Raw genomic sequence first — 27,770 nt, 5'->3', positions numbered from 1 at the left:
CCCAGTGAAGTAGCTATATATCCAGGCGTACCAAGAATGGGGTGATTTCTTCAACCCATACAAAGCTCTCTTGAGCCAACACATATGCGAATCATGGTCAAAGGTCTCAAGACCTTTAGGTTGTTCTATGTACACCTCTACCTCAATCATGCCATTAAGGAAGGCTTTCTTCACATCCATATAATGTATCTTCCAACCATATATGCTAATAGTTCCAATATAGATTTTATCAATGAGTATCTTGTAATAGGACCAAAGGTCTCATCATAGTCAATCCCCTCTACCTCTGAAAATCCACGAGCCACAAATCTAGCCTTATGCTTCTCCACACTACCATTGCAGCTTGCTTTACCTTGTAAAGTCAAGGAGAGCTCACAACTGACTTGTCCTCTGGTCTCGAGACCACATCCCCAACATTGTTACGAACTATGGAGTCATACTCCTCCACCATGGCATCAAACTAAACCGTCTGCTACACTACTTCCTTAAAGGAAGATGGCTCTATCACAACACATTCTCCCATAAGAGCCATGTATAAAGTGTACTTATCAGGTGACCTCCTTTGCCTGCGCTGAGAAGTGGGTGCTCCCACATTCTCCCATGCATCATCCAACAATCTATCAGCCTCTCTGGTGTGCTTTCCTCCCTCTCAAAAGACTCTGCTTGAGTGGATGCCTCCATTCTCGGATCCTTGCATGTAGCTATTCCACATAGATATAAGGCTCCTCAACCTTAGGAGATAAAAGCTCCTCATCTGCATGTAGCTCAAGATCTCTCTCAAGGGAAAATCTCATGGCCTTCTCCTCATTGAATCTGACATCCCTTGGAACCACTGTCAACTTACTATTTGAAAAGTACACCTGATAATTGTGAGGTGTATCAATGTACCCCACAAATATCCCCAAATCTGATGTAGGCTCAAGCTTCTTCCATTCATCTTTAGTCACATGGAAATATACCAATGACCCAAAAATCCTTAAGTGACCAACCTCTTACTGGAATAAGCCTCCTCTAGTGTCTTCATCTCAAGTATTTGATGTGGGCTACGGTTTTGAACATAAACCGTTGTGTTGCATGCCTTAGCCCACAAGTGTAGTGGTAGGTCCTGATCATCCAACATCACCCTTGATGCCCCTACTATTCTTCTATTCTTCCTCTCGCACACCCCATTTTGCTGAGGGTTATGGGGTGTCGTAAACTCTTGTTTAATCCCTTCCAATGCACATAATTTCTTAAAATCATTTGAGACATACTCACCATGGTTATCACTCTGTAGAGCTTTAACCTTCTTACCTGACTCTTTCTCCACTAATTATTTAAACTTACAAAACTTTGTGAAAGTTTTATCCTTTTTTTGCATGAAAAATATCTAGCATTTACGAGAATAGTCATCAAAAAATATAACATAATGACTATGTTTGGATGTGGATGTTGTCAAGATGGTCCACACACATCTTAATGGACTCACTCTAGAATAGCCTCTTCTCGATTGCCTCTGTCATGAAAGGAAGACTTGGTGTATTTTCCCACAGTACACCCCTTGCATATATTAGCTTGCTCAAGCATACCTTTGGGAAGATCAATAGAGATTTGCTACAATATCTTCAAAGCCCCATGATGCAAGTGGCCTAATCGCCTATTTCACAACTCGCCAATGTCTCGGCTCTGCACCCTTTCTGCTTTTGTGCTCAAAGCAACACACTCCTCTACCTCTAGCTTATAGAGATTCTTCACCCAAATTCCTATATTCTTTACTTGACCCGTGGCTACATGTCAAAGGAACGCCTTTCCTTTCGAGAAGATCACATCATAGCCTCTATCCTCAAGCATGGAAATGAATACCAAGTTCTTCTTTAGCCCAAGCACATACATAACATTCTTCAAGGTGAGGGGATCCCCATGCTCCCTCTAAAAATTAATCGTGCCCAATCCAGTATAAACGCTATACTTCCCGTCATCACCCATCTCGATATGCATTTGGAGATCTTTATCCTCTAGGTCACTGAATAACTCTTTGTCTCCAGTCATGTGGAATGAAGCTCCACTGTCTAAGTACCATACACTTCCAAATATTGATGACACCAAGAATGAAATGAGGGAAAATTCCAATTCGAATTGGGAGGCCAAAGCCTCACCCACCTCTCATCCTAAGGACTTCTTGAGTGGAAAATTTGTAGCAAAATGGCTAGCTCATGACAATGAAATCACTTAAATTTCATCATGTCTTTCTTCTTACCTCCATGATAAGAATCCAATTTGGAATGGGAAGCTTTCCCTTTCCCCTTCTTCACCTTAATCACTAAGGAACAATTCTTTTCATCATCAGTGTTTGATGAAGAGTCATCCTTGGTGTTCCTCCTGACCTCCTCCAACATCAAATCTGACCATAGTCATTCCCAATCTTAAAACTTCTCTTGACCATTGCGAGAGTCCTGATAACTATGCCAAATCTTTGAGAGTCCTAGAAGAGCAATACTTACCATATCATCCTCAACAACCATGATTCCAAAAATTCCAAGTTCATCATGACATTGAGTGAACTTGGTCAAGTATTTTGGAATAGTCTCACCTTTCTCCATTTTGATTTTTTGAAGTTTGTCCTTCACTACCAATTTCCTTTGGTCACTGTTGTTTTGATACAAGTCCGTCAATGCTTTCCATATATCATACAGAGTTTCCTTGCCATAGAGACTCAAGATGATGTGGTCTCAAACTCCCTTAGGGATTATCTGCCTCGCCTTCGCTAGACACTTCTTCCATTCAGCCAAATTTTATGCATCCGATGTTGTTGGCTTAGGAATTTCTTGATCAAATAACTCCTTCAATCCATTATTCTCTAGCACAACCTCTATTATGTTCCTCAATGCTATAAAATTTGAGCTGCCTTCCAAGGCATACTCGAGACGCAAACCATAGAACGCCATATGCCGATTGTGATGTATGTATTGCAAATTCGAATTTCACCTGTAACCCGAAACTCAAAACTTTAAAATCTCCTCTAGTATACTATTCTCAGCTTTGATACCATGTAGAAAAATCATGTAGATTCACAAACTCATGCAATGTACTAAAGCAAAAGACAAGAATCTACTTCTACTTTCAACTAGAGGAAGCCAATAGATCGATGAAAACAATATGAACAAGAAGAAGATAAATCAATGGAATATAATACAAGATGTATATGGTGAAAGCCACTGCTCAAAACCCCGCTATCTGTATTACATATATGAGAAATATGATTGAAGATATAAAGCTTGTTCTCACTAGAACAATTCCGCACAAGTATTCTCAACTCTCTCAACTCACAAGCTAGCTCTTGGCCAACACTTAGCAAATTTTGTAGCTCTCCAAGCTCCTAATATCTTGTGTAATTCCTAGGATGAATAACCATATTTAAAGGGAATTCATGCTTCCAAAACTATGCAATCCAAACATAGGAACAATCTTTGATTCATGCATGATATTTACACTCCAATAAATAATACCACTGATAGTACACTGTCCCTGCACTCTAGTCTCAACTGGGTCTTTCTCAGAATTGACATACATCATTTTCTGATGAGGGAATCTTCAGTTAACTAGAGTAGCACTGGTGGATGGATTAGTGCACCAACTGACTATTAGTCCTCTATTACTTCCCAAAACAATTCAAAACTAATTTAACTGAACTTAACTCAGTAAACTGAGTGATCTAATTTCCAACTCAATTTAAACTCATAATGGACCCATAAAATTTAGGGAGAACATATACATGACTACATAAATACTTCCAAATCGAAATTACTAAGCTAATTAAGTTAATTAAACTTAATTAACTATTTACAAGTTGCTATGAGAATAAAATTCGATTTTAATTCTCAGTTTAATTCAAGGACAAATTAAACTGAAATTTCTTATTGCCATTTCTCAACAATTGGTGCCCCTGCCGAAACCCATATTTAGTTTATAAAAATGGTCCTATGATAAGTATAGAATAACTCCATCACCGCAACCAATTTCTTGTGAAAATCCATAGAAAAAATCCCAAGGGAAATATTTATCATTGACTTCAAGGACTATATGACGGATGTGATGTGGTAGATCTTCCTTAGGAATTAGATTAAACAGTGCCTCAATCTATGAGCAAGTGAAGTTCCAACCAATGGAGGAATCATGAAAGATTTTCTTATTTCTTCCAATCCAAATTCCCCAATAGACCAATAATGGAAGGTTACATATTTTATGAGTGTTGACATTATGCCACGAGGAATTCCAAGCAGTTTGAATATTTACCCCTTGCCATCTAGAATTAATCACAAGAGTTTGATATAATTGGTTCCATACATGATGCACAATGGGACATAATAAAAATAGACGATCAATGGTTTCAACACTATTATTACATAGACAATAATGTGAGGGGCCATGAATGTGCCACCACCAGTATTTTATCTCTGGTTCATGGTCTGAATATATGAAGAGATAACCATCCTTGGGAGTGTATCTTCCATGTGTAGAAATGGCCCATATCAGTTCATCTTCCCGCTCAGTGATCCTAACGTGGGATTCAACTATGGGGAATTCACTCAATGAACCTATGACATATCACGTGCTTTCGTGGCATACTAAACAATATCCCTATTTTGACTACATATTGGAAAATACCTCTAAAAATCACATCAATTAACCCCCTACCAATATGAACCCAATACACCTTCCCAATTTAAAAAACCCCTAATTTTACTAGATATTATAGATATCCATTTTTTCATTAACATTTTTTATACCCCTTTATATTTTTTCATTAACTTTGAGCTCCATTTTTTATATCTGTCAATATAAAAACCATTTACCCCTTATATATCCTCCAATATATTATGTCATTTTTTCCTCAATATATATCCCCCAATATGAACCCATGTGGTATGGTATTTCTCCCCTAGCGAAGCCCCTATGGATTCAGCAATGGTGTTGATATATTTATTCCAATCTTGTCCCCACTAATTGGGGATCATGAGGTCCTTTACCGATTTCCAAGATTGATTAAGCATTGTCGAATTATCTGGGTTTGCTATCTGGGATATGTATTTAATACCAACAGAATCTAGGAATCATGAAAGTACAAGTGGGAGGAGGTGTGCATTTCCACAACCCGACCAGGCATCTCTGCCAATACAAACATTTTCACCTGTCCCAATATTCCATTCCAATCAATGTTTGATGACTGATATGGAATAAGTGACCACCCTTCAAATCATAGATATGTTCGTTCTATTCCTTATGGGCCTGCGAAGCCAATCCAACATCGAGAGGGGGTATATATATTTGTTGTATACCACCTCTTTCCAGAGACTAATAGTAGTAAGTAGTTGTCATCCCAATTTGGCTACAAGAGCCTTAGAAAAAATGTTGAGGCCTTTCATACCCAAACCCCCCCATTTCTTGGGTCTAGCAATCCGTTCCCACATAACCCATGCAAAAGTCTTGCCCTCATTTCTTCCTCTCCATAAAAACCTACAACAAATCTATTGTATTATGTTAATGATGCCTTTAGGTATCCAAGCTAGATCCATCCAGTAAACTAGTATGGCTTCTAATACTGATTTGATGAGCACCATTTTTCCTTCCCTTGATAGCCAACATTTTTGCCAAATATTAATTCTGGCTTCAATCTTTTCTATCAACCATGTCCAATCAATTATACGATAATTATTGGGCATAATCCTGTAACTCAAGTATTTAAGAACATCATCAAGAGCTAGGTGGTAGTATGGAAATTTCTAATGTGCATATAATCAATCATTTTGAGAGAAATTCATAGTCATAATGGCGGATTTGATAATATTGGGCACCATACCTGTGGCTTTACAAAAAGTGGACAATATATGCCTAAATTTAGAGAAGTCTCTTATGGAAGCGTTAAGAAATATGGGTACTATTATCGTTTTGTGATTTTAAAGATTGCCAAGAAAAAGTCACAAAAGATACATCAAACCACTTATGAGTGCAGGACCTAGCCTTCCTGGACTAAGAGAGGGCTCTCTCTATACAATTTTGTTTTAACTTTGTTCTTAGCGCTGGAATATTTTGGGCTAGATATTAAGAATAAAAATATTGTTTGTTTGTTTGTTCATTTGGTTGGAGAAATATCATTTTGAAACATTTCCCATTGGGCAATGGAGTCACAGGCCAGGTGGTAACACTAATTTAAAGAGTGTTCACACGACAAGCTAACTGTCCTCACTAGATCTTTAAAGCAAAATGATAAATGGAATGACAGAAAATGATATCAGTGAGGATTAAAAATAATTTAAGTATTTTTTAATTGTACTTCAGAAGAAAACACAAAGATTGTAGATACATATAGCATTAAGGTGCTCCAATAACATATCTTACACCATAATTTCTGTTTTACAATGAGAAGTGACAATGCATGGATATGTAAACAGAAATACATTAAACACAGAGAGAAAAACATCATCAGGTCAACACAGATCAAGTATCCTGTAAACTGTCCTTTTATTGATGCTCCAACTCAAAATTACAATGCTCCAAATAGAAAAATAGTTCAAATGACTAGGGCCCAACCCCTAATACTCCCAATGCATGGAGTATTTAAACAAAAACTACAATGATTTTCCTTGTACACTTAGCAACCTATTATTTATTACAATGAAGAAAAATTGACTAATGTAGCTAAGGAGTAGCCACACTGAGAAAACTGAGATAGGTGTCCCTCCTATTCTGTAATGTTGTTGCCTGAAGTGTTAGTTAAAATGGAGTGGTTTTGCTGACGTGGTTGGTTGCTGACTCAAACCTATATGACTACTCAAGTCATCCTTATCTCGTTCTTCCTGGTAGTCACATAATTCGCTCCATGCTTCTCCTTCAGGGATCTTAATTTTGATTAACCTTTTGTACACCTCATCAGTATCAATGTATTTGGAAAATGATGGTTTGACCAAAAATACATGCTTCAGCTCATGTTGAATGTAAATATGATTGCTAATTGCTTCTAGTAAAGCTTTTCCTGTAATGTTGCCTTTGATGTTGGACAGATTTGCAGCATCTATGGCTATTCCTTGAATATTTTTTACATAATCCCCTATGCCCATGTGTTATAGACATTTTTGTGCCTTACATCATTGAGCATGAAATTTCCATAATCCAAGGGATCCAAAGTCCCTAAAAGTGTTGTTCCTTCCCCTAAAGGAACAAGGTCAACCAATGACAACTTCTCCCAGAAGTTCTCCACCAAAAACTACTCAGAACTAGTCAAATCAGGATCAATTCAGATGCTCTACTAGCTGCCTGCGTTGCAAAGCACCCCAGTACACTAGCTAGGTGCGTTGCAACATGCACTACCAGGGTGCACTGAGCAAGAAATTCCAAATGGCAATGTCATTCCGCGAGGTGTACAGACAATGGAAGCTTCCAGAATCTTCCTCAATGACACTTGCCTCACTGAGTTCGACCAAGGATGAGTAAGAGGCTCTCAGCCTCCAAGTGGAAGCAAGAACTGACAGAGAGAAGCCACAAGTCAAAACATAAGCTGACTCATCCTCTCTGCTTACATCTATATATGGATCCCTCATCCCAGAGATCCGGAGGTAGGAATTTTGTACTTTGCAGAGAATTGCTGTTGGTTTGAGATTGAGATTAGTGCATTGGGTGATTTATGCTTTGTTCGAGGTGAGGAATGGATTCCTTTGCTGGGAGGTAGATGCTGGATTGAGACTCACTTGGTTGTATCTCCTCTTGTACTTTCTTATTATATCAATAAAACTATTTGAGTTTCTCCTACATGCTGTGTATCAATGATGCTTTGTTATATTTGCATGTTTAGCTTAAATCTGATCCTAAGCTAGTTATGAATGTAAATCTATGTCTTTTGTGTAGTTTTCCTCTTCTGTGATCTTGCAGGAACTTGGTGAAGCTGGACCAGTAATGGAGCAGGCAACGGGAAGCGAACAAAGAGGAGAGCGATTGGATCAACAAACTAGCGAAAGACACAGGTTAGTTACATCCTTCCTCTTCGTTTACATTCCATAAAGAAGAATACGAAAATAGTTTTCCTTGTTTGTTGCTAAGGCACTGTCACACCTTAGAGTGGGATAGGGGCGTTCTGAATAGATACTTTTCCCAACAACAAATTGGCGACTCCGTTGGGGATCGTATCTAGTTAGTTTATTTGTGTTTCTATTGTTGTTCTTCTCATAAACTTAGGAGTGGCGAATCGAACTGCATTTTCCATTTACAAATGCGAAGTAGAGATCTGCTACTCTAGTCCATTCACTGGGCATGTTTATGATCTGAACAGCTGATCCACAAATGCTCTAACAACCCTTTGTGATAGCTCTTAGTCCTCCTTTAAATCATCCCTCTAATTGTACCTTATTGATAGCTTTTATCCGGCCAAAAACCATAGATTAAACTGCAAACCGTGACCCAGAACCCAGAGACAATTCTCGTTTCTGCTTCAGCGCAGGCTCTGTGAAGAGACTCTGCATTTCAACGCAGGTCTCGAGAGGGCTACCTACGCTGCAATTCAGTTTCTCTGTGCAACAGGTGCGCTGATCAGCCTTTTCCCTGTGCAGTTGTGGTTCTTTGCTTCATTTTGTTCAGTTTTATCTCTGATTTTTGCAACCTGTTATCAGTGTGTGTACCTATCTGAAAACCCCTTTTCTTTGCCTTAATTCCGCTTCAGTTGTATAAAAGAAACTGTATTTGTTTTTGTGTATTTGTTACATCATTTGCAGTTTCCCATTACAAAAGTAAACTAGTCGTATTGTCGCCCTTAGATCTAGACCTGTCGTAAGTGTCGTTTTCATCTTAGGAGTAATTTTGTTTGCTGTTGACAGTTGATTACGCTTTTACTTTTGTCTTTTGGTTTGAATTTATGAATTTCTAGTGTCGAAACAAGTGTTTACTTCAAAATCATAAAGTGTCGTAATCGTCTTTTTGTTTTCAAAAATAATCTTGTTTGTGTTTTCACTTGAAATCGAATTCAAATTTGTACAACAACTTTCTTTTTAGGCATCAATATTAAGAAAGTGAAAAACAAATACATGCATATGTGCATTTGCATCTTGACAGTTTGTATGGATTGATTTAGGAAAAGTGCATTTACAGTGTGCTCTATGCTCTTTGAGAAAAGATTGTGTCTTTCTTTTCCCCTTGTAGCTAGGATTTTCATTGTTGAAAAGAGATAAAAGCTTGCTTATCATCTTTAGACTGCATTTAGGAATTGTATCTACATCTCGTGGTGATCCAAAAAGGCAAACTTCTAAGAAAGATCAACCTAAAATAAATTGAATGAACTTAACAACACTTTGTAACTTAACGCACAACATAGAGGTCTAGGCTAGAGACGTGTTCCGGCGTCGTAAAACCTGGTAACTGTTGGCCTCACTGATGGTTGGGTGATTCCTCTTGAGAGACGATAAGTGCCAGTACGGATTGTGCTCCCACGTAACGTCGAGTATATATTGGGAGACCCCTATAGGCTCAAAACCTTTATCCATAGGAAGCCGTGTCGGCCGCCCTACTGATCGCAATGCACTGAACACAACATTCATGAAGATTGACCGCCCGTACCCTAAAAAGTATTCTGCGGTTTTGCGATTGGTTTGGCACACCCTCTACCTAGAACTCCAGAGCAGTCCCTTTCGTTCCTTTTCAAACTCCTTAACGGAAAAGGTCCATCTGAGCACTTGTCACTTCAGGCTCATTAAAAATCGAAGGAGACTAGAGTCATCTTTTGCTTTTTCTCGACTCTTTAAAATTGAAAAATCAAGTTGTGTCCAAGCGTCGTTAAAATTTATTTTAAACGGAATATTCATACCCTTTTTCCTGTGTTGATCTTTAGGTTGAGAAAATGGAGCCTACCAACCAAGGAATTCCCCTTGGTGGAAATCCTAGTCCCTTCTCCTCTTGGGGAGATGTTGGTGCGCCCCATATGGCCACATTGTCGCTTCCAGGACTGACAATTGGCCTGCCGGTCTGGCTCTTCTCAACCAATGTCGTTCAGAACACCACTATTCCTGAACATTCGAATCAGCAGTTAGATGAGTCCAAAATTTCCCACCAACCTTCTACTTCCTCTAATTCTTCCTCTCTTCCTTCCTCTTCGCGTGACGGGACTGGTAAAGCTAAAAACCAAGTTCCTAAGGAGAAAAAGGAAAAGAAGAAGAAAGAGAAAAAGAAGGAGCCAAAGGCAAATAAGGGAAAACAAGTGTCGTCTAATGAAAATCCACACACAGCACCGACCAGGCCTAAATCGCCATGTGTCATTTGGAGAGGAGACCACTTTCACAGAGATTGTCCTTGCATCCCTTGGATACTAAGGGACTGGTCTCCTCGTTTGCACAATCTGGTGTCGTCAACCTCTGATAGCCATGTTGAAAGCACACCGTAAACTAGCGAAAGTGAAGTCCCAAGACAAAAAGGGAGGACTAGACCTCCCTGTAGACTGTGTGAAGGCAACCATGCCCTCCACTGTTGTCCCTTCTTAGATGAAGCTAAAAGAGTTTTGGAGGATCGTCCGGTTTCACCGTTACGACTTCCTCTTGGATATAAAAAACTCTTGCCAAGTCCTTCGTTAGTTGAGAATCTAGGTGGCCCGCTCAAGTGGTCAGCTGAAGCATCTATCATTGAGGATAAACCAACTGAATCCATACTAGACGAAAGTCAAAAGGTCGAGGCGGCAGTTGACCCGGTCTTGCCTTCAGAGGTTTTATCTTAAAATGATACAGTCACTGAAGAAGATAAGGATGACACCATCCAAATTCTCTTCATCAACACAGACTCCGACGAACACGGGGGCAATCCACCCATTCCTTTATCGCAGGAAGGAAGTTCGTCAGAGCCATACCCGACCGTCTACTCGGTCTCACCTCCAAGCAACCTAGTTGTGTCCTTCGACTGGAACCAACTAGGCAGACCCCGTTTGCCAGCAAGCATACCATTCTGAATTATTGTTCAAATATACAGAATGGTCATGGCTGACACCATCATAGATGAGGGGGCATCTATGAGTATCCTTTCCTCTATTGCTTGGAAAGCGCTTGGTTCGCCATCGCTTTTGCCTGAGATGAGAAATATGACAAGCTTCGATAAAGGAACCAGTCGACCTTTAGGGATCCTCCCCAATGTGCCTATCACATTGAAAGGGAAGACCGTTCAAATGAACGTGATGGTCGTTCAAGGACCCTTGGATTATAACCTACTCCTTGGACGAGACTATATTTATTGCATGGGAGTCATCGTCTCCTCACTCTTTAGAGTAATGTGTTTTCCGCACGAAGGAAGAGTGGTCAAGCTCGTGGACCAGCTTTCATTTCCTGGATCATGCATCGCAAATAGTCATATACCATCCCTAAATGGTCTCTTCACGCAAGAGATGTCTCAACCCACGGTCCGTCCTCCCGATGAGCGCGAGTAATTCGGAGGGATATGACTGGAACCCAGGGGGCATGCGTCCTGGTCTGCTTCGGCATGAAAACTTTGGGTATAGGGTAGGTTTCCGTGGGAGAATATGACTAGTTCGTACCCCGTCCGTGATTGGAATAGGGGTTGTTCTAGAATAAGATTCTTTTGTCAAAGTTATGTGTTTGGCGCTCGTTGTCACTCACCTTTGTCTATCTCGGTAGACATCACCGAAGAAGTGTTTTGTTTGCTGCGCAAATGAGACAATCTTTGGTAGCCTGAAAGAGGTAGGCCTCTCCCGGTTAAAAAAATGTTTTTCCTGCAAATTGAGGGGTAACCTTGAAACTCTATTTTATACCTGGGGGCATGCAAACCTTTTGGAGTGCAAGCAAGGGGCGGCTATTTATTTTTTAAATTTTTAGGACCTCTAACCCTTTAAACTCGTAGGATTAGTCGTTTCCGAACTTGCATAAAAAAAGGGATCCGGGGCAAAGCTTTGTAAGGTGCAAGCTCCATAAAAAATGGCATCTTCAATGAGACATTCTTATCATATGACTGGATTAATTGAGCAGTTTTAGCACATAGTTCATGCTCGTTAATAAATAAACATAAGACCGAGCAAGTGTTTCAACCCGCGTTTAAGCTCGTTAAAAAATGAACTATCCTCCGGCAAATAACCACCGTGAATGTAACATTATCAGCCATTAAAGCCTTGGTCATGTTTGCACCGTCACCTCCACTTTTCCATTGGCCGATCATTCACCTCCATTTGATTGTTTACCCATTTTGAGGAACAGCTGCGAGGAGTGATTTCACTAGCCATCCTTGTGACACTGCCGTGATTGGAAAATTCCAACCCTTACCTAGAATCAGCTGCTACCCGTTTTATCACTCGTTCCTCAAAAGACGAGTCTTCTTTAAGCTCTTTTCATCTGACTCATAAAATATGAAAAGATTGCTGAGTTTTGGCCTTCCAGCTTGTTAAAGCGACCGGAAGTGCTATCCCTCCTCTAGATTTTAATCTTTTTGGACCTGAGGGATTATTGCACAAAAAGATCGAGCGCTTGTTTTGTTCGGCTCGTTAAAACTATCGAAAATTCATCCCTTTTGTATTGTTTTATACTTTTTCGGACTTAAGGGATTAGATGACGAAAAAGGACTTCCGGAGTTACCTTTACGTTCCTTTTTAGACTCCCTAAAAAGGAAAAGGACCGAGTTATCTTTGTCGTTAAACTCGTTAAAAAACATTAATAGCGACAAACTTGTCTTAGACGAGAACGAGTTTCACTATCTCTAGGCTCGTTAAAACATAGCGATGGGTTTGCCCGAAGGGAAAATTATAGAACAAGCATATGTTATCCTCCTCAAGCTTGATAAAAATAAAGAGTTACTGGTCAGCAATGACTGGGGAAAAATTGGGAAGAAACTCAAAGAACCTTTATTGGTAGCAAGTCGCTCTTGAACATGACACTTCCACTCCGTGCCTGAGTCTTGTTGGGTTGTTTCATTCACCGGTCACATCACCATGGTCTCGCCATACCATCCACCATTGGGGTAAATGCTACCAATCCATCCTATAAGTGTCGCCGATATGTTCAAGAGAAGTCATCCAGAGAAGTCACCCGTGTCCCATCCACTACCATACATTATACTTCATTCTTTCATGACCGCCACCCTGAACCATATATCATCAGATCATTTTCACCTCAATCAAAATCATTTGCTCTGTTCCGTGTCATTGATGTGGGGTACATCAAGGCCCTCCTTTGACGGATCACTTCTTGTCGACATCAGCTCATTATCCAAGAAGTTGATCTAGGAACACCCCTTCAGTGCTTTGAAGCTTGCATGCCTCAATGGCAAGTTTCTCACTTCCGGCGACAGGTATACATCAATGACCTTCGACCGAAAGATTTTGCGTGGTGTTCGACGCCAAGTCCTTTATTCACACCACGTGAATTGTACTGCAGTACCTTGAGGGTCATTATCATTATCGGTGATTCCTCTCGCGCTTGTTAACAGTTTACATCATTGACTGGTAATCAAGCGATGTCTTTCCATGTTCGACTGCAAAACATTTCTCACATGGATCGACTTGTACTTAGAGTGAAGATCGGACGAGATTGAAGACCCCGGATCTAGTTTCATCCATCTGGGCTGCGATATATACTCAGGAAAAATAAAGACACTGAAATGTACAGCATTGCAGCACAGATAATCATCCTACCACAAGGATGATGATTTCATCAAGATCATCAGTCTACCATCAGACGATTGTCTATCCTATGTACATAAAAATGAATTTATAAAGTTGAGCATGGGAATGCCCGCCTCAGCTAGATCATGAAAACAGTATGAAAAATAATGTATTGTATTGTATCTTATTACAGGTCTCCTCCCAGCATTGAAAGAACTTCGAATCCTCCTAATAAATCATTTCACCCGATAAACGGCCTCATACTTTAGGGGGCAACTGTTATAGACATTTTTGTGCCTTACAGCATTGAGCATGAAATGTCCATAATCCAAGGGATCAAAAGTCCCTAAAAGTGTTGTTCCTTCCCCTAAAGGAACAAGGTCAACCAATGACAGCTTCTCCCAGAATTTCTCCACCACAAACTACTCAGAACTAGTCAAATCAGGATCAATTCAGATGCTCTACTAGCTGCCTGCGTTGCAAAGCACCCCAGTACACTAGCTAGGTGCGTTGCAACGCACCTAAATGCACTACCAGGGTGTGCTGAGCGAGAAATGCCAAATGGCAGTTTCATTCCGCGAGGTGTACAGACAATGGAAGCTTCCAGAATCTTCCTCAATGACACTTGCCTCACTGAGTTCGACCAAGGATGAGTAAGAGGCTCTCAGCCTCCAAGTGGAAGCAATAAATGATAGAGAGAAGCCACAAGTCAAAACATAAGCTGACTCATCCTCTCTGCTTACATCTATATATGGATCCCTCATCCCAGAGATCCGGAGGCGGGAATTTTGTACTTTGCAGAGAATTGTTGTTGGTTTGAGATTGAGATTAGTGCATTGGGTGATTTATGCTTTGTTGGAGGTGAGGAAGGGATTCCTTTGCTGGGAGGTAGATGCTGGATCGGGACTCACTTGGTTGTATCTCCTCTTGGAATTTCTTATTATATCAATAAAACTATTTGAGTTTCTCCTACATGCTGTGTATCAATGATGCTTTGTTATATTTGCATGTTTAGCTTAAATCTGATCCTAAGCTAGTTATGAATGTAGATCTACGTCTTTTGTGTAGTTTTCCTCTTCTGTGATCTTGCAGGAACTTGGTGAAGCTGGACCAGTAAGGGAGCAGGCAGCGGGAAGCGAACAAAGAGGAGAGCGATTGGATCAACAAACTAGCGAAAGACACAGGTTAGTTACATCCTTCCTCTTCGTTTACATTCCATAAAGAAGAATACGAAAATAATTTTCTTTGTTTGTTGCTAAGGCACTGTCACACCTTAGAGTGGGATAGGGGCGTTCTGAATAGATACTTTTCCCAACAACACCATGAGTTTTTCATTTATAACAAATAGAGATGGAAGACCCTTTTGATGTAGAGGCTACATTCTGTTAAAAAACTTGTTTACTGTCAACTGTAAAACTTGGCATTTTTCCTTCAACTGCTCATTTAGACTCTTCTTGGTCAGCACCTTCTTGACTTGTATTATGGTCTCTATCCTGTCTACCACTCCCAAGTCTTCCAGTTCATATTTGTTTCTTACATTCAGGAACTTGATAATTCTGTTTGTTGTCACTGGCATATCTCCCAACTCTGTGTTGGTAGCTGAAATGGCTTCTTTGGATTTTTCTAGCAACTCTTTTTGCTCAAAATAATTTGGATGCTAGGCCAAATTTCATTCATTCGATCTATGATATTGTGCCAAATTATTTCCTAAACCCTCCCTAAAGTATTCCCAATGGAGGATTCTTTTTCTGAATTCTAAAGTTTCTCAATCAATGCCCTTGTTCTCTGCATCTCTACCAAGTGGTTTTCTTCAGCCCTTTTAATCTGATCTTGTAGCACCCCAACTTGGGATTCCAGCCTCTTAATTTCTTCATTTTTCAGATTCATTCCTTCCATAAATTTTTCCAATTTCTCTGCACTGCTTCCTGCTCCTGTTGTTATACCTGCTGGGGTAGTTATGGGGAGGGTTGTTAGAGGAAGGGCTTCCATTGTGGTTATAACAATTTGTGTTGCTTTTTCCTTCTCCTACACCATCGTTTCCATCTCTGTCTCCATCTGTTTGATTTGGATGGATTTTTCTACTATAAGTTTCACCATGTCAGCTTTTGTGCTCTTTATTTCCTCAATTTCCTTGGTCAGTGGGTCATGTGTAGCAGGCAGCTTCAACTGCTTCTTCAGAGCTGCCATGTCTAACTCTTTCTTCTTTATCACTTCTTCAGCTGCCTTAGTATTTGAAGGGTCATACCCAATTCTTACTATTAAGTCTTCCAAAGACTTAATCTTGGTGTCCTTTGATAATGATGAAATTATCTCCATTTTCAACTGAGACTGAGAATTTGAAAGGGCTACCGACATTTTGAACAAATTGATGGAAGTGATGGTCAAAGTAGATGAAATAATTTCACCTGTTTACATGTACAACTCCAACTGATCAATTGGATGCACAATCTTGACATCAAACTCAATGCCGGAGTTTTAGGCTCTGATGTTTGTGCCTCCAAAAATTCCATATGCATCTTGCCCTTCTCTGAGTCAAAGGCAGAGAGAAGTCTGCCTTGTGCAGTTGCACTCTACTTCCAAAACTGAGCATAAGTGCTCTTCTTGAGCATTTCATTCTTAATTTTTATTTCCCTAAAGGTATCAGATACAGTTTTTTCTTTCTCTTCGGTCACCTTTGTAGATGAGGACACTTGAAGAGATTGTTGTCTTTCTAAAGTTGGAGTAGAAGAAAATGATTACCCTCCAGTCGGTGAAGAATCTGGAATATCAATTATGTTGATCACTGTCTATAATGGTGATTCCTTATCTATATCCATATGTTGTTTTCTGACTTTATTTATGTACTTCAATATGAACTATTTCATGGAAATATCAGTTCTTGGTGACAACTCTTCTCTAGATCTCTTCCCTATTATCCCTTGCTCTGGCTCTTTTCCCTTTTCATACCTTTCTTCAGTAGTCTGTTTCTCCCGTGGCCTTGGGGTTTGTGCACTGGATGAGGACATCACCTACTCCTTGGTCTCTTGTAATGTATTTGGCATCCACTCTGTTTGATTCATGTATTTTTAAATTTTAGTTCTTTGAGTGTGGATGTAGGCCATGGATTTATTTTCCACCCTCTTCTTAGAAATAATACCCCAAGGGTCATAAGACCAAGTGAAGCTATAGGTGAAATTCATCTCTCTTAGTCTTTTATCTGCCTCCTCTCCCATATCTATGTTATTGCAAATGAAGGGACTAATTTGGGACTTGATCCTGAATTGGGATTTGTTCTTGGCTGCTCCAAAAGGAATCTCATCTGCATTGATCATCTATCTAATATACTCTAATGCAAAGATCCTCATGGGAAGGAAATTTGGAAACTTTTAGAGGGCCAATTCATAGCCATACACTCTTATTTCAGTGTAGTTTTGGTACAAGTACCAATCACTAGTTCTGTCTTGATCAGACAGTTGCATAATTCTTTTTATATCTTCACTTATCCTTGGTTCTATAGTTCCACTAAGGAGGCTCATTATTGAGTGTACAAACATTTACAAAAATGTCTTGTATCTGAAATCCTTTTGACCTTTCGTATCCAATGTTTTCCAAATATCATTGATTGAGGCTCACCTTCCTCATTCATTTTGCTCAATAAAAACTGAAACCTGTCTACCTGAAAATACACAAACATGTAAACCAACACTGAGGAATAATGTAAAACTTCTTCTGTTAACAAGTTGACAAATTGTTCATGAATTACATCTTCTAAAAACTGGTTGAAGCTGAAAATGATTGAGGGCTTGGATTCAGTGGAGAGGATAGATAAGAAAGCTATAAGAGCTTCATCAAGCCATTGATAATAATAATAGCCAAGTAGGAAGGAAAGAACTAAGGCAATATGTCTGGTTCTATCAAGGAAAGCAGAGGAGGAATAAGGAGGGTTTTTTCTTGGCAGAGGGGTGTTCTCGGCCATGAAAAGCTATAATGTTTTAGCTCTTTTGAAGAAATCAAGTTTTTGGTACATTTCAGTCAAACTTTCATGTGAAAATGGAACAACTCCTTCAATAACTTAAGTTTGCATCATTTGCATGATTGATTAAGCGTCAATTGTGAATAAGATATGTCCTGTTGGGGCCATCACTGCCCTCTTCTATGGGATGTAGCATGAATGACACTTCCTGATTAGTTCTGGGAAACTCTGTGTTTTAGTATGATTACTAATTTGTAGCAATCCATTTTAGTTATTTCTTGTTGTACGCAATTAAACTAGTTCTAACAGTTAATAGAACTAGCCAGAGGTCAGTTGTGCAGTGGGAAAATAGTCTAAATCAGAGATCATCCAGTTAAATGATCAATAAACTCAAAACAGCTAGTGCATGTAAGGAATTTGAGTACCTTACATGTGGTGGAGATTCTAAGGTAGTGTAACATTAGTTGTAGACTAGTCTTGAGTATACAGATGTTACATGAAATCAATGATCAATCCTTGGGAAATGTGCAATAAATTGGAGGAAAATTCATAAAAAAAGGGGGGCATAATTCCTCGAGATTTGTGCAAGGAAATAGGAGCTCAGATGGAGGAATAAATTGACTAAGTCCAGGTCAGAGCTTGTCTTTGACCAAAGAGAAACTTTATTCACTTGCTAGTGTTTCTCATAGCAATCAAGTAATTGTAATACATTTTCTATTAGTTTGATTAATGAAAGAAGGATTAAGGGGCTTTTACTAGTTGATTTCCCCTAGATAAATTTGTGTACTTGTGAATGTGATTGATGCATGTTTGTGAATGTTGTTCTAAATTGTGAATTAATTTCCATAGAGCAGTAGAGTAGAATTGTCTCTCTTGATTTAGATTCAATTTCTTGAGTAGTTGCAATTTTATCACCATATTTCTACATACGTTGATTTCTCCAACAAAGTCGTGCAAAGGATAAACATGTCTCCGCTCATCCTTTCTTTGCCAATTCTTGTCTAACATTGATATTAGGTCCCTTGATCAAGGGACCTAAATTTGATCGAGCAAGAGACATTCAACCATATCAATGTTAGAAAAGAATTGACAAAGAAAGGATGAGTGGACACCTATTTATGCTTTGCATAGATCTGTTAGATCAGTTACTGTGGAAGAGAAGGAACCATTAACCAACTCCAAGAATGAGACCTGCGTACAGGGCAGACAACAATTGATCTTCAAAACATATATAAACCTTAAAAATTCAACATACTAACATATAATAACATATAGAAATTGAATGTATTAATATCAAAGAATTAGGCTAATTCATATAATCATAGGATGTAAAATGAAAAACCATAATGTAGACAAAACAATAGTAGATCTATATTATTAAATTAGAGAAGGAATATTACACCTAGGAGGTGTTGCAACAAGCCTTCCTCCCACTCCTATCTCCTCACTATCTCTCTCAACCATATCTTAGCATCATACAAATGTTTGAATTATGATCAACATTAAAAAGGCCTAACCTCCAATATATAGGAAATGGGAGGCTCAAATTTTGTGTTACATTGGACAATACCTCCTCATCGTATTTGAGGAGAAGAACAACCTGGACTGAAACAAAAATCTAATTTACAGGCCTATTTTCCATGGTAATGCACCCCATAAACTGGAAGACTGTGTGCTAGCATGACCTAGTGGACCAGCATACCACATTAACCTAGGAATGCACACTTTATATCTTTAACAAGGTTGTGTTACTTGTCTTTCATGAGCTCGCGAAGGAAAATCACAAGTTAGCTCACTGTTTCTATAATTCACTAAAGGCTGGCTCTAAAAAGCTGGAAATGATCACCTCAGACTCATCTTTAGAAGTTTTTATCATAACAAAGGATACTATGCAGGGAAAGAGAAATAAAGCAGAGGAAGCTTCTAGATTTTTCCCAAAATTAACTGGTGAAGAAAATGGCAAAAGTTGAGCCTCCCATTGCCTATATATTGAAGGCTACACCACTGTAATATGGATCAGAATTCGAGCATTGTTATGATACCAAGATACTGTTGAGAGAGAGAGAGAGAGAGAGATGAGCTAGGATCTAGGGGAAGGCTTGTTGAAACACCATGGTTGTAATCTTCATTCTCAAATTTAATAATATAGATATACTATTTTTATGTCTACATCATGGCCCAAATGTTTACATTTTATGTCTTATAATTCTATGATTTAGACTAATGCTTTGGTACTCATGTATTTGATTTCTATATGTTGTTATATGTTAGCATGTTGAATTGTTGAGGTTTATATATGTAGTGAAGATCACTTTTTTTCCACCTTCTGTGAAGGTATTGTTCTTGGAATTGGTCATTTTGAAAATCACAAGAAGAAATTCTCAATTTGATTTTTCCGTGATTACATTGAGAAAAATTGAATTTCCACATCGACAGACAACTTGGATGATGTTAACGTGTGTGACATGGCTTGTGTCACCCAATTTGCTCAGTAAATTTGGGTTGGAGTTAGTGTTCAATTCTTTAGTACATTGCATTACCAAGTTGATCTACAGGTGGGAAATTTCTACATGGTATTAGAGCTAACTGATTTGTAGAAAAAGTTCTACATAGTATCAGAGCTAGCTGATTTGTAGGAAAATTTCTAAAATTCTACAAAACTCATATATTATGCATCCTATATACACAATGTTCACATAAATCAATATCCAGCCAACAATTAGACATACATTTTACCATATCATTACGATGTAGTATTAAAATTCCCTTTTCTCCAATATTTCCCAGTCTTTGATGCCACACCATAGTCTTTTCACCAAAGACTACAACATTTTCTGCTCCACTTTCTAGTGAAACAAAATTGTTGCACCCATCAATAACATTACTGTCCAAAAGCTTGTACAAAGTTCTGATCTGAACTCCCTTCATCAATACTAGTGTTCCTTTCCTGGAATGTGCATAACACCAGGAAGTGCTCTAATCCTTCCACCTATCAACTTCAACTTGAATTTTCCTCGTCCTATGATTCCGGTCTTCTTGTCATCACCTAGAAAGACATCACCACCATCATCTTTCTCATATTCATATAACCACTTCCTGTGGGGAGTCATATGAAATGATGCACCCGAGTCAATCAACCATGCTTCATGATCTACTCGAGTACTTGAAGAAGCCAAGTGCACATCCCTACCTTCATTTGAGGTGGTTTTTGCCTCTAGAAAATGAGCATCATCAAATCCCTTTCCTTTCTCAGGAGTTTTAGATTTACAATATTTCTTGTAGTGCCTTTCTTTTCCGCATTTGTAGCATACCTTCACAAATTTTCTTGGAGATTTAAATCTCCCTCTAGATTTAGATCTCCCACTTGAGGACTTATTTCTATTTCTACTATGGGACCATCCTCTTATAGGTAAGACATCTCCATTCTAGCTCTCCATGTTTTTCTGTCCCATCTCCTCCAACAATAAGGATGATACTATTTCATCAAATTTCAAGATAGTTGTATTGCTACCTATGGCAACAACCAGACTATCCCACGAGTCTAGTAGAGAACACAACAAGTTTATACCCTTATCTTTATCTAAAATTTTAATATCAAAAGATAATATGTGACTTATCACAATATTGAAGTCATTCATATATCCTATCACCGAGTCTCCATCTATCATCCTCAAGTTATACAGCTTCTTCCATAGGAATAATTTATTTACGAGGGGTTTCAACAGATACAAAACCCCTAACTTGTCCCACAAAGCTTTCATTGTAGCTTCTCCTGAAACATTCAGCGATACTGAATCTAAGACACGCAATTGTATTGTTCTCTTTATCTTCCATTCCAATTTGGTTTAGTGCTTTGTTGATATTGTCATTGGTTTAGTACCTGGATCCATCATGATCCACTGATTTTTATCCACCAACAAATCCTCTGTCTCGAGCTTCCACAACTCAAAACTTTATCCGTTGAATTGCTCAGTCTCTATTTTTCCACTTTTCACCATCTCCTTTCAACACAAAAATCGATCACATAAATCTTACATTATAACCTGGTTTCCCTAGGCCCGAACAAAACCCCTCAACTGCAAAGGCATCCCCTTGAAGCCAAACCTGAATCTAATACCAAATGAAGGTTTTAGCCCTGTACAAAAATTAAATGCAAATGAATTCTTAAAACATAGAAAATATACAATAGCGATAACAAAAAATATACACAAATATTTTTCTCCTAGAACCCAAAACTGGGAAAACTAGATTAATTTTTCATTATATTCCTTTCAATGTTATAATACATTATATACATGCCAAATTATTCATAAACCCTTAATCTATTAACCCTAGTTTAAAACATAATTGTAGTTCCCTTGACTGGATCTATAAAATACCATGAGCAAAACCTTCATGCCCAAAACCATGCGCAAAACCTTCATGCCCAAAACCATGCGCAAAATCATGGTGGGTTGCTCACACTCCTTGGGCCCGCCCCCATCCTTGAGTCCACCCAACAATCCTTTAGGTTTGCATAAAAAAAATACAAAGCACTACCCTAAACCCCATGTAGGGGGTTATTGCACCCTCAGCAACGTAATAACTCATGGTACTAATCGTACAAAAAAAAATATAACACATACCCAACACTATTAAATAATATTAATACACCCTTTTTATTTTAAATAAATTTTAATATTCTAATACACCCTTTTTATTTTAAATAAATTTTAATATTCTAATTTATTTGAAAAACATAATTTTAAACCTACTTAAACCAAACAACATATACCGTCTCAACAAAAACTCATTATACAAATCCCAAGAGGAGATACAATGCCCTCAACAGGTATACAAGTACAAGCTCAAGAATTATTTATTGATGGAATAACCTTATTCTTTATCCCGTAAGAAATAAAAAACCCTCAACAGGTATATATATTTACAAGCTAAAGAATTATTTATTGCTTGAACAACCTTATTCTTCATTGGGGCAGTCATGCACAATATCCCCTTTCACTGACACACAAATACTGATTAAATATTTTTAAGAACGATTACAAATTAATAAACCACTTCCAATCCAATGATCATACTCCTAGATTCAATGGACTCTAGCATGCAAAGCTTTGCAATTATTCAGGTTGCATTTAGGGCTTTTTGTGGGCGATAAAATTATGCTTCTTTTCCTGCAATGAAGCCAGATGATGCTTCTCTGCATTGTCACAGTAGTTGTAGCCGAACCAGACATGGCTGGGGAGGAAATTGCGGAAGTAAAATGTGTATTCAGAGGCCGGGGACATCAATTCAACATCGCCATCTTCGCTAACTATGGCCTGGATTTTAGCATAGCCCGGCCTCCACTGATCGGTCCCAACCCTTTTGAAGTAAAGATAGCACACATCTGCCTGCATGCAAGGCCCCTCTACTTTGAATTTATCGAAACTGCACCTGTCAAATGGCTTCTTCTCAGTCAACCCCATCAGTTTCTGCTCGGAAAGGGGCTTGAAAACGGGCTTTGAATACTTCAGTTTCTTGTGGATCACATGGTTTCCAGCTGAATCTCCAAATCTGACGCTGATATTGTCGCTTGTTTCGGCAAATGGGGCGCAGGTAGTCTCTACCTCCAGTACATATGAGCAGTTTCCCTGCAATCAGGCGCGGATGCCATCAATTCCCATTAATCTTAAAAACAAAAACAACCCGTGAAATTCATAGAGCCCTTTATGCTATTCTGAATAAGTGCAGGGGAATTCAGTTATGGTGATGGAAAATGAGGAAGTTCTCTTTCAAAACATTTTTTCCAGTTGGGTATTATATCACAAAACAGGGGTGACTTTTTTAGGGATGCAAAATCTCTTCAATTCTGCAAAATCTTATAAAATGATTGAAAAAGTGCCCGTATGGAGTGAGGCCAGGTTTAACTTAACAGAGACAACTCTCCTCAGGATTCACAGATCTACCTGGGAATTGAAATCAGTTCGGGAGTTGTAACAATGCCTTTGTTTTCACCCATCTTTTTAATATTTTATAATTTTTATTTTTTTAAGGAAGGACTAAGTTTATAATATTTAGGGTTATTGGTTTGGTCTTTTTTGATATAATTTTATCATCATTTTCATGTATAAATAAAATCCAATTTCTCGAAATAGTTTTTTGGGAGTTTGTAAGGAGCAGAATTCATGTCTGCTACATATCTTTGGGGTTTGAGACATCCATTTATTTCTTTGAGTCTAATGAAGATGAGTTGGTTTATAAGGGGCAGACTTTAGCTACTTAGTCCTTACCATGTCTTTGGGTTTTCAGATATTAACTTTGTTTCCTTACATCCAAAAAAAATAAGCTCTTAGTCAACAAGAAGTAGTTTTAGGTCACACTGAAGACCCAAAAAATAATTTCAATAAACATATTATCCCAAAATACCCAGTCTCCTTTGCAGTAATTATTGAAGCTACTTTTAATGAGATACCATGCTTTTTAGTAAAATGTAGCCTTAAATTCACATGAAAACAAATACTTCCCCAAATACAATTTAACTGCTTATAATTGGTACTTAACATTTTAAAAAATAAAAATAAAAATATTAAAAAAAAAATAAGAATAACAATTACTTCCCCAAATGCAATATAATTGATACTTAACACTAAAAAAAAAATTATTAAAAAAATAAGAATAACAATTATGATCTTATATTTTGATATTAACATGGTCAAAAGGTTATGGAGGCTAAGAAACTAGGTCATTTGGCAATGATTAGAACAATGGTCAAAAGGTTATGGATGCTAAGAAACTAGGTCATTTGGCAATGATTAGAACAATGGAAATGGGATAGCAACACATTGAGTCTGAATGGCCAAATGGGAAGTTGATTCACTGGTTAAACCACTGACATGATAGGCTTGGTATATGGAATGATGGCAGTGGGGAAGCTCTGAAATGAGATTAATAGTCTCCATACTTTTGGGGAGTGCTACTAGGGTTTATAGGGTCAGTGAAAAGCAGGTTGTCATGATTTCTACTAAGATTCAAATCTCCTCAACAACATATTCAGTAAACATCATGCTTGTGCTCAAAACACGTAAATGGAAAAAAATAGATCAAGGTTCACTTTCCTTGAATCCTTGCTTCATGGTCCAAAACATGGACAAAAAAAACTATAACGCTTCATAATTTAGAAAGTTCAAAAATCTACGTAATCCAACCTTCTCAATTTGCTCAGTGAACAATGAAGCAGTTACATGGCCATGATATAATGCAAGAAAAGTAGCAGCTATACAGGTCTGTCAGTTACATTTGAAGGCTGAAGCCATTTCTAATTTATGATATACGTTGTCAAAAGGTAATGGGTGTTAAGAAAAGACAACATTTGGCAATGATTGGGATAATGGATAAGAAATAACAAACATGCTGAGTCTGAATGGCTTTAAGAAATGAAAACTTGAAGAAGCTGACTGGCTGACTAAATCATTGAGCAGAAGAGATTTGGTAGATACAATGAGGGTTGAAGAAGCTGACTGGCTTATTAAATCATTGAGCAGAAGAGATTTGGTAGATACAATGAGGGTTGTGAAGAAAATATGGAGTGGGAATAATAAAGTCCTAATACTTTGAGAGAGTGTCAACAAGGGTTTGCGTGGTCTGTGGCTATGATACTGTTATTGTGTTCACCAGAGTCCTACCTTCTTTTGAACTCCTTGTGATTGTGATTGTGTTTAAAACAAGCAATTAGAAGAAGATAGATCAAAAATCACTTCTGCCCTTCAATTTCTTGCTTCATTGTCTTAAGTATGAGCAAATAAAACTACAACACTCAATAAAGCAAGGAAGTACAGGAAATTTGCATAAGCTAGCTTGCTACCCTGCTGAATTTGTCTGGTCAGTTAGATGGCTGATTACAATGCAAGAAAAGCAGCACCAATAATTTCATGGAAAATTATTTCATCTGAGCTGTCAGATGACAAGGGTAACCTTACATCATGCAACAATCAACACAAGTATATGGCAGAAACTAAATCAAGCAATCAAGCCACTCAAATGAAAGAAAATAGATAAATTTGAATGTGATACTTATTGTTTCCTAGTATGAGCAAATACGTCTACAATTCTTACTGAATCTTATTCTATGATTACCATATTGGTTGGTACGAAATGTTGATTTTTTAATAACCTATGAGATGGATCTGAAAGATATTCACCCATTCTTAATGAGCAAGAAGTTAAGAGAAATTTACAAAAACTTGTTTATTAATCAATTACATTAATTGGGGATCACAATTTAGAAAAAGCATTATCAATACATTTTGGATTGAAGATTTTTATTACATTGTAATTGTATTTGTGATGAGAGAAACAAGGTACTTTACAATTGAAATGGGGAGAGACTTATTTATTGGATAATTAAGAAACCAAACAAATATTATGTTATATTCATCTTAATTTAATTACCTATCTTAATCATGCATCCATTTTAAATTAATTCAACTATTAAAGTTAACATCACAAAACTTTATAAATCAACAAATCATTTCTGAGTTCATGTGAGACAAGCAGCTGTTGTTGCTAACTTTGCAAGGAAAGGTTATATATGCATATATTTCAAAATGCAGAGCTAGTATTCATAACGAAAAGATGTAGCTGCTATGAAACTCAATCTAACCTTTCGTTCACCATCAGGCAAAGTTGCAGGAGGGTTTGCCCAGATAGGTTGAACAGTCACGAGAATTAGCAAACAGGTGGTTAATCTCGCCAGAATCTCACTCCTCGTCCTAATAGATAGGCTGGCCATCTCTGCAAAAGTATAATCAAACTCTATAAAGAAAGGAATTCAATGAAACTTATCACAGTTATGAATAAATTCGGACCAGTACGATGACAAATCTGTTGAAGGTGCCATGGGCTTTTATAAGAATTGAATAGTGTCTGTGTTGACATGGGCATCTTCGTTTGCTTGCGGATGAAGAAGAAGAGAAGGGAAAGCAAAAAAGAAAAGAGACCAGAAAACAGAATGCAAGGCAGGAATAAGAAGACTAAATTCACAGGAAAAATGGCTGCTCGTGACCCACAACACATCACCGAAGAGAAAGAAAAAGTGTCGGAGGATATTTGCAAGAACATTGTGTTGCCTTTGAGTAGGAATCACAAATTCTCATGTTATGAAATGACCTTCATTTCCAGGACAGAACTGCAAGCCTTTGATTTTTTACCCCAATTTGATTGCTAAAACTAAATTAATAAATTAAAGATACGCAATATCAATCGCTTTACAAAATGCTAATTGAAATTAATAAAGTGATTGGTACCAAATTGAGAAGAAATGTGGGTGTTTAGTTATATTTGAATCTGGAGATTGGCCGGGTAAGTTTTAATTTATTTTACTGTTTGTTATTTTGATTTGTGTTATAGTTTTTTGGATTTATTTAAAAAAATAAAAAATAAACAATTTGATTTGTGTTATAGTTTTTTGGATTTATTTAAAAAAATAAAAAATAAACTCTTCAATTGTGCACCAAAAGGACTATGGTTAATTTATGTTAATGTGTGAGTATTTATAAGATTAAGGGTTTTGATGGATGGGTTTGGATGGATTTATGTTTGAAATGTTTTATTTAATTATGAATAATTTGTACACTAAAGGCATTTTATAGAAAAAATGTGCAACTAAAGTAGCTACTACTAGATAAGTTTTTATGATATTAGATTTTTATTTGTATTTTTCCTAAATAAGTTCATGCTACTTTTTAGTTCTAGACATGAGTTTATATAATATATGGTACTTGTAATTTTGTAGTGGTAGAGGGGCTCCAATGTGACACTTCATAGTCTCCACTCTTCTTTCACATAGAATGCAATTTGCACAATGTTTGTTAGGATTCTTGATTGGTGAGAGATATGCTATGGAAAGACAAGTGAATCAACACACAAATATACGAAACACCATTAAGGTAGGGAAGTGCCATCAATTATTCATTATGAAAGGAACCACTCAACAAGCTATCCTTGTTACAATATAAATGCACTACCTCCTATATGAAGGGCTCCACCCCTATTTATAGCTACCTAGCAAACTTTAACATAACCATTGGTGGCCCATACATTAATGATTGAACCATATTATATTTATTGAATACTAATTAACTACTTTGGGGCCTTATTTAATAACCAACATAGTGGACCTAGTCCACAGTATATTGTTTGGTTGCTATACATATCCCATCATTAGCTCTAATGGACAAG

General features: G+C 37.8%; 1 protein-coding gene across 1 annotated transcript; it reads right to left on the bottom strand.

Annotated features, from left to right (window-relative positions):
• Positions 1–22,449: 22,449 nt before the first annotated feature.
• On the bottom strand, positions 22,450–26,657 carry LOC149212139 (embryo-specific protein ATS3A-like). The gene is made up of 2 exons (XM_089390570.1): positions 26,194–26,657; positions 22,450–23,185 (listed from the first exon to the last, which is right to left on the bottom strand). The coding sequence occupies exons 1-2, from the start codon at positions 26,320–26,322 to the stop codon at positions 22,688–22,690; spliced, it is 627 nt and encodes a 208-aa protein (XP_089246696.1). The 5' UTR covers positions 26,323–26,657; the 3' UTR covers positions 22,450–22,687.
• Between the last annotated feature and the right edge of the window lie 1,113 nt (positions 26,658–27,770).

Source organism: Pinus tabuliformis, chromosome 1_1 (genome assembly GCF_031772625.1).
Source record: "Pinus tabuliformis cultivar Carrire ecotype Pingquan chromosome 1_1, CPIR1, whole genome shotgun sequence".
Classification (NCBI taxonomy): Eukaryota; Viridiplantae; Streptophyta; class Pinopsida; order Pinales; family Pinaceae; genus Pinus; species Pinus tabuliformis.
Note: the sequence above shows the minus strand (reverse complement) of the source record. Positions and strands in the feature narration are given on the sequence as shown.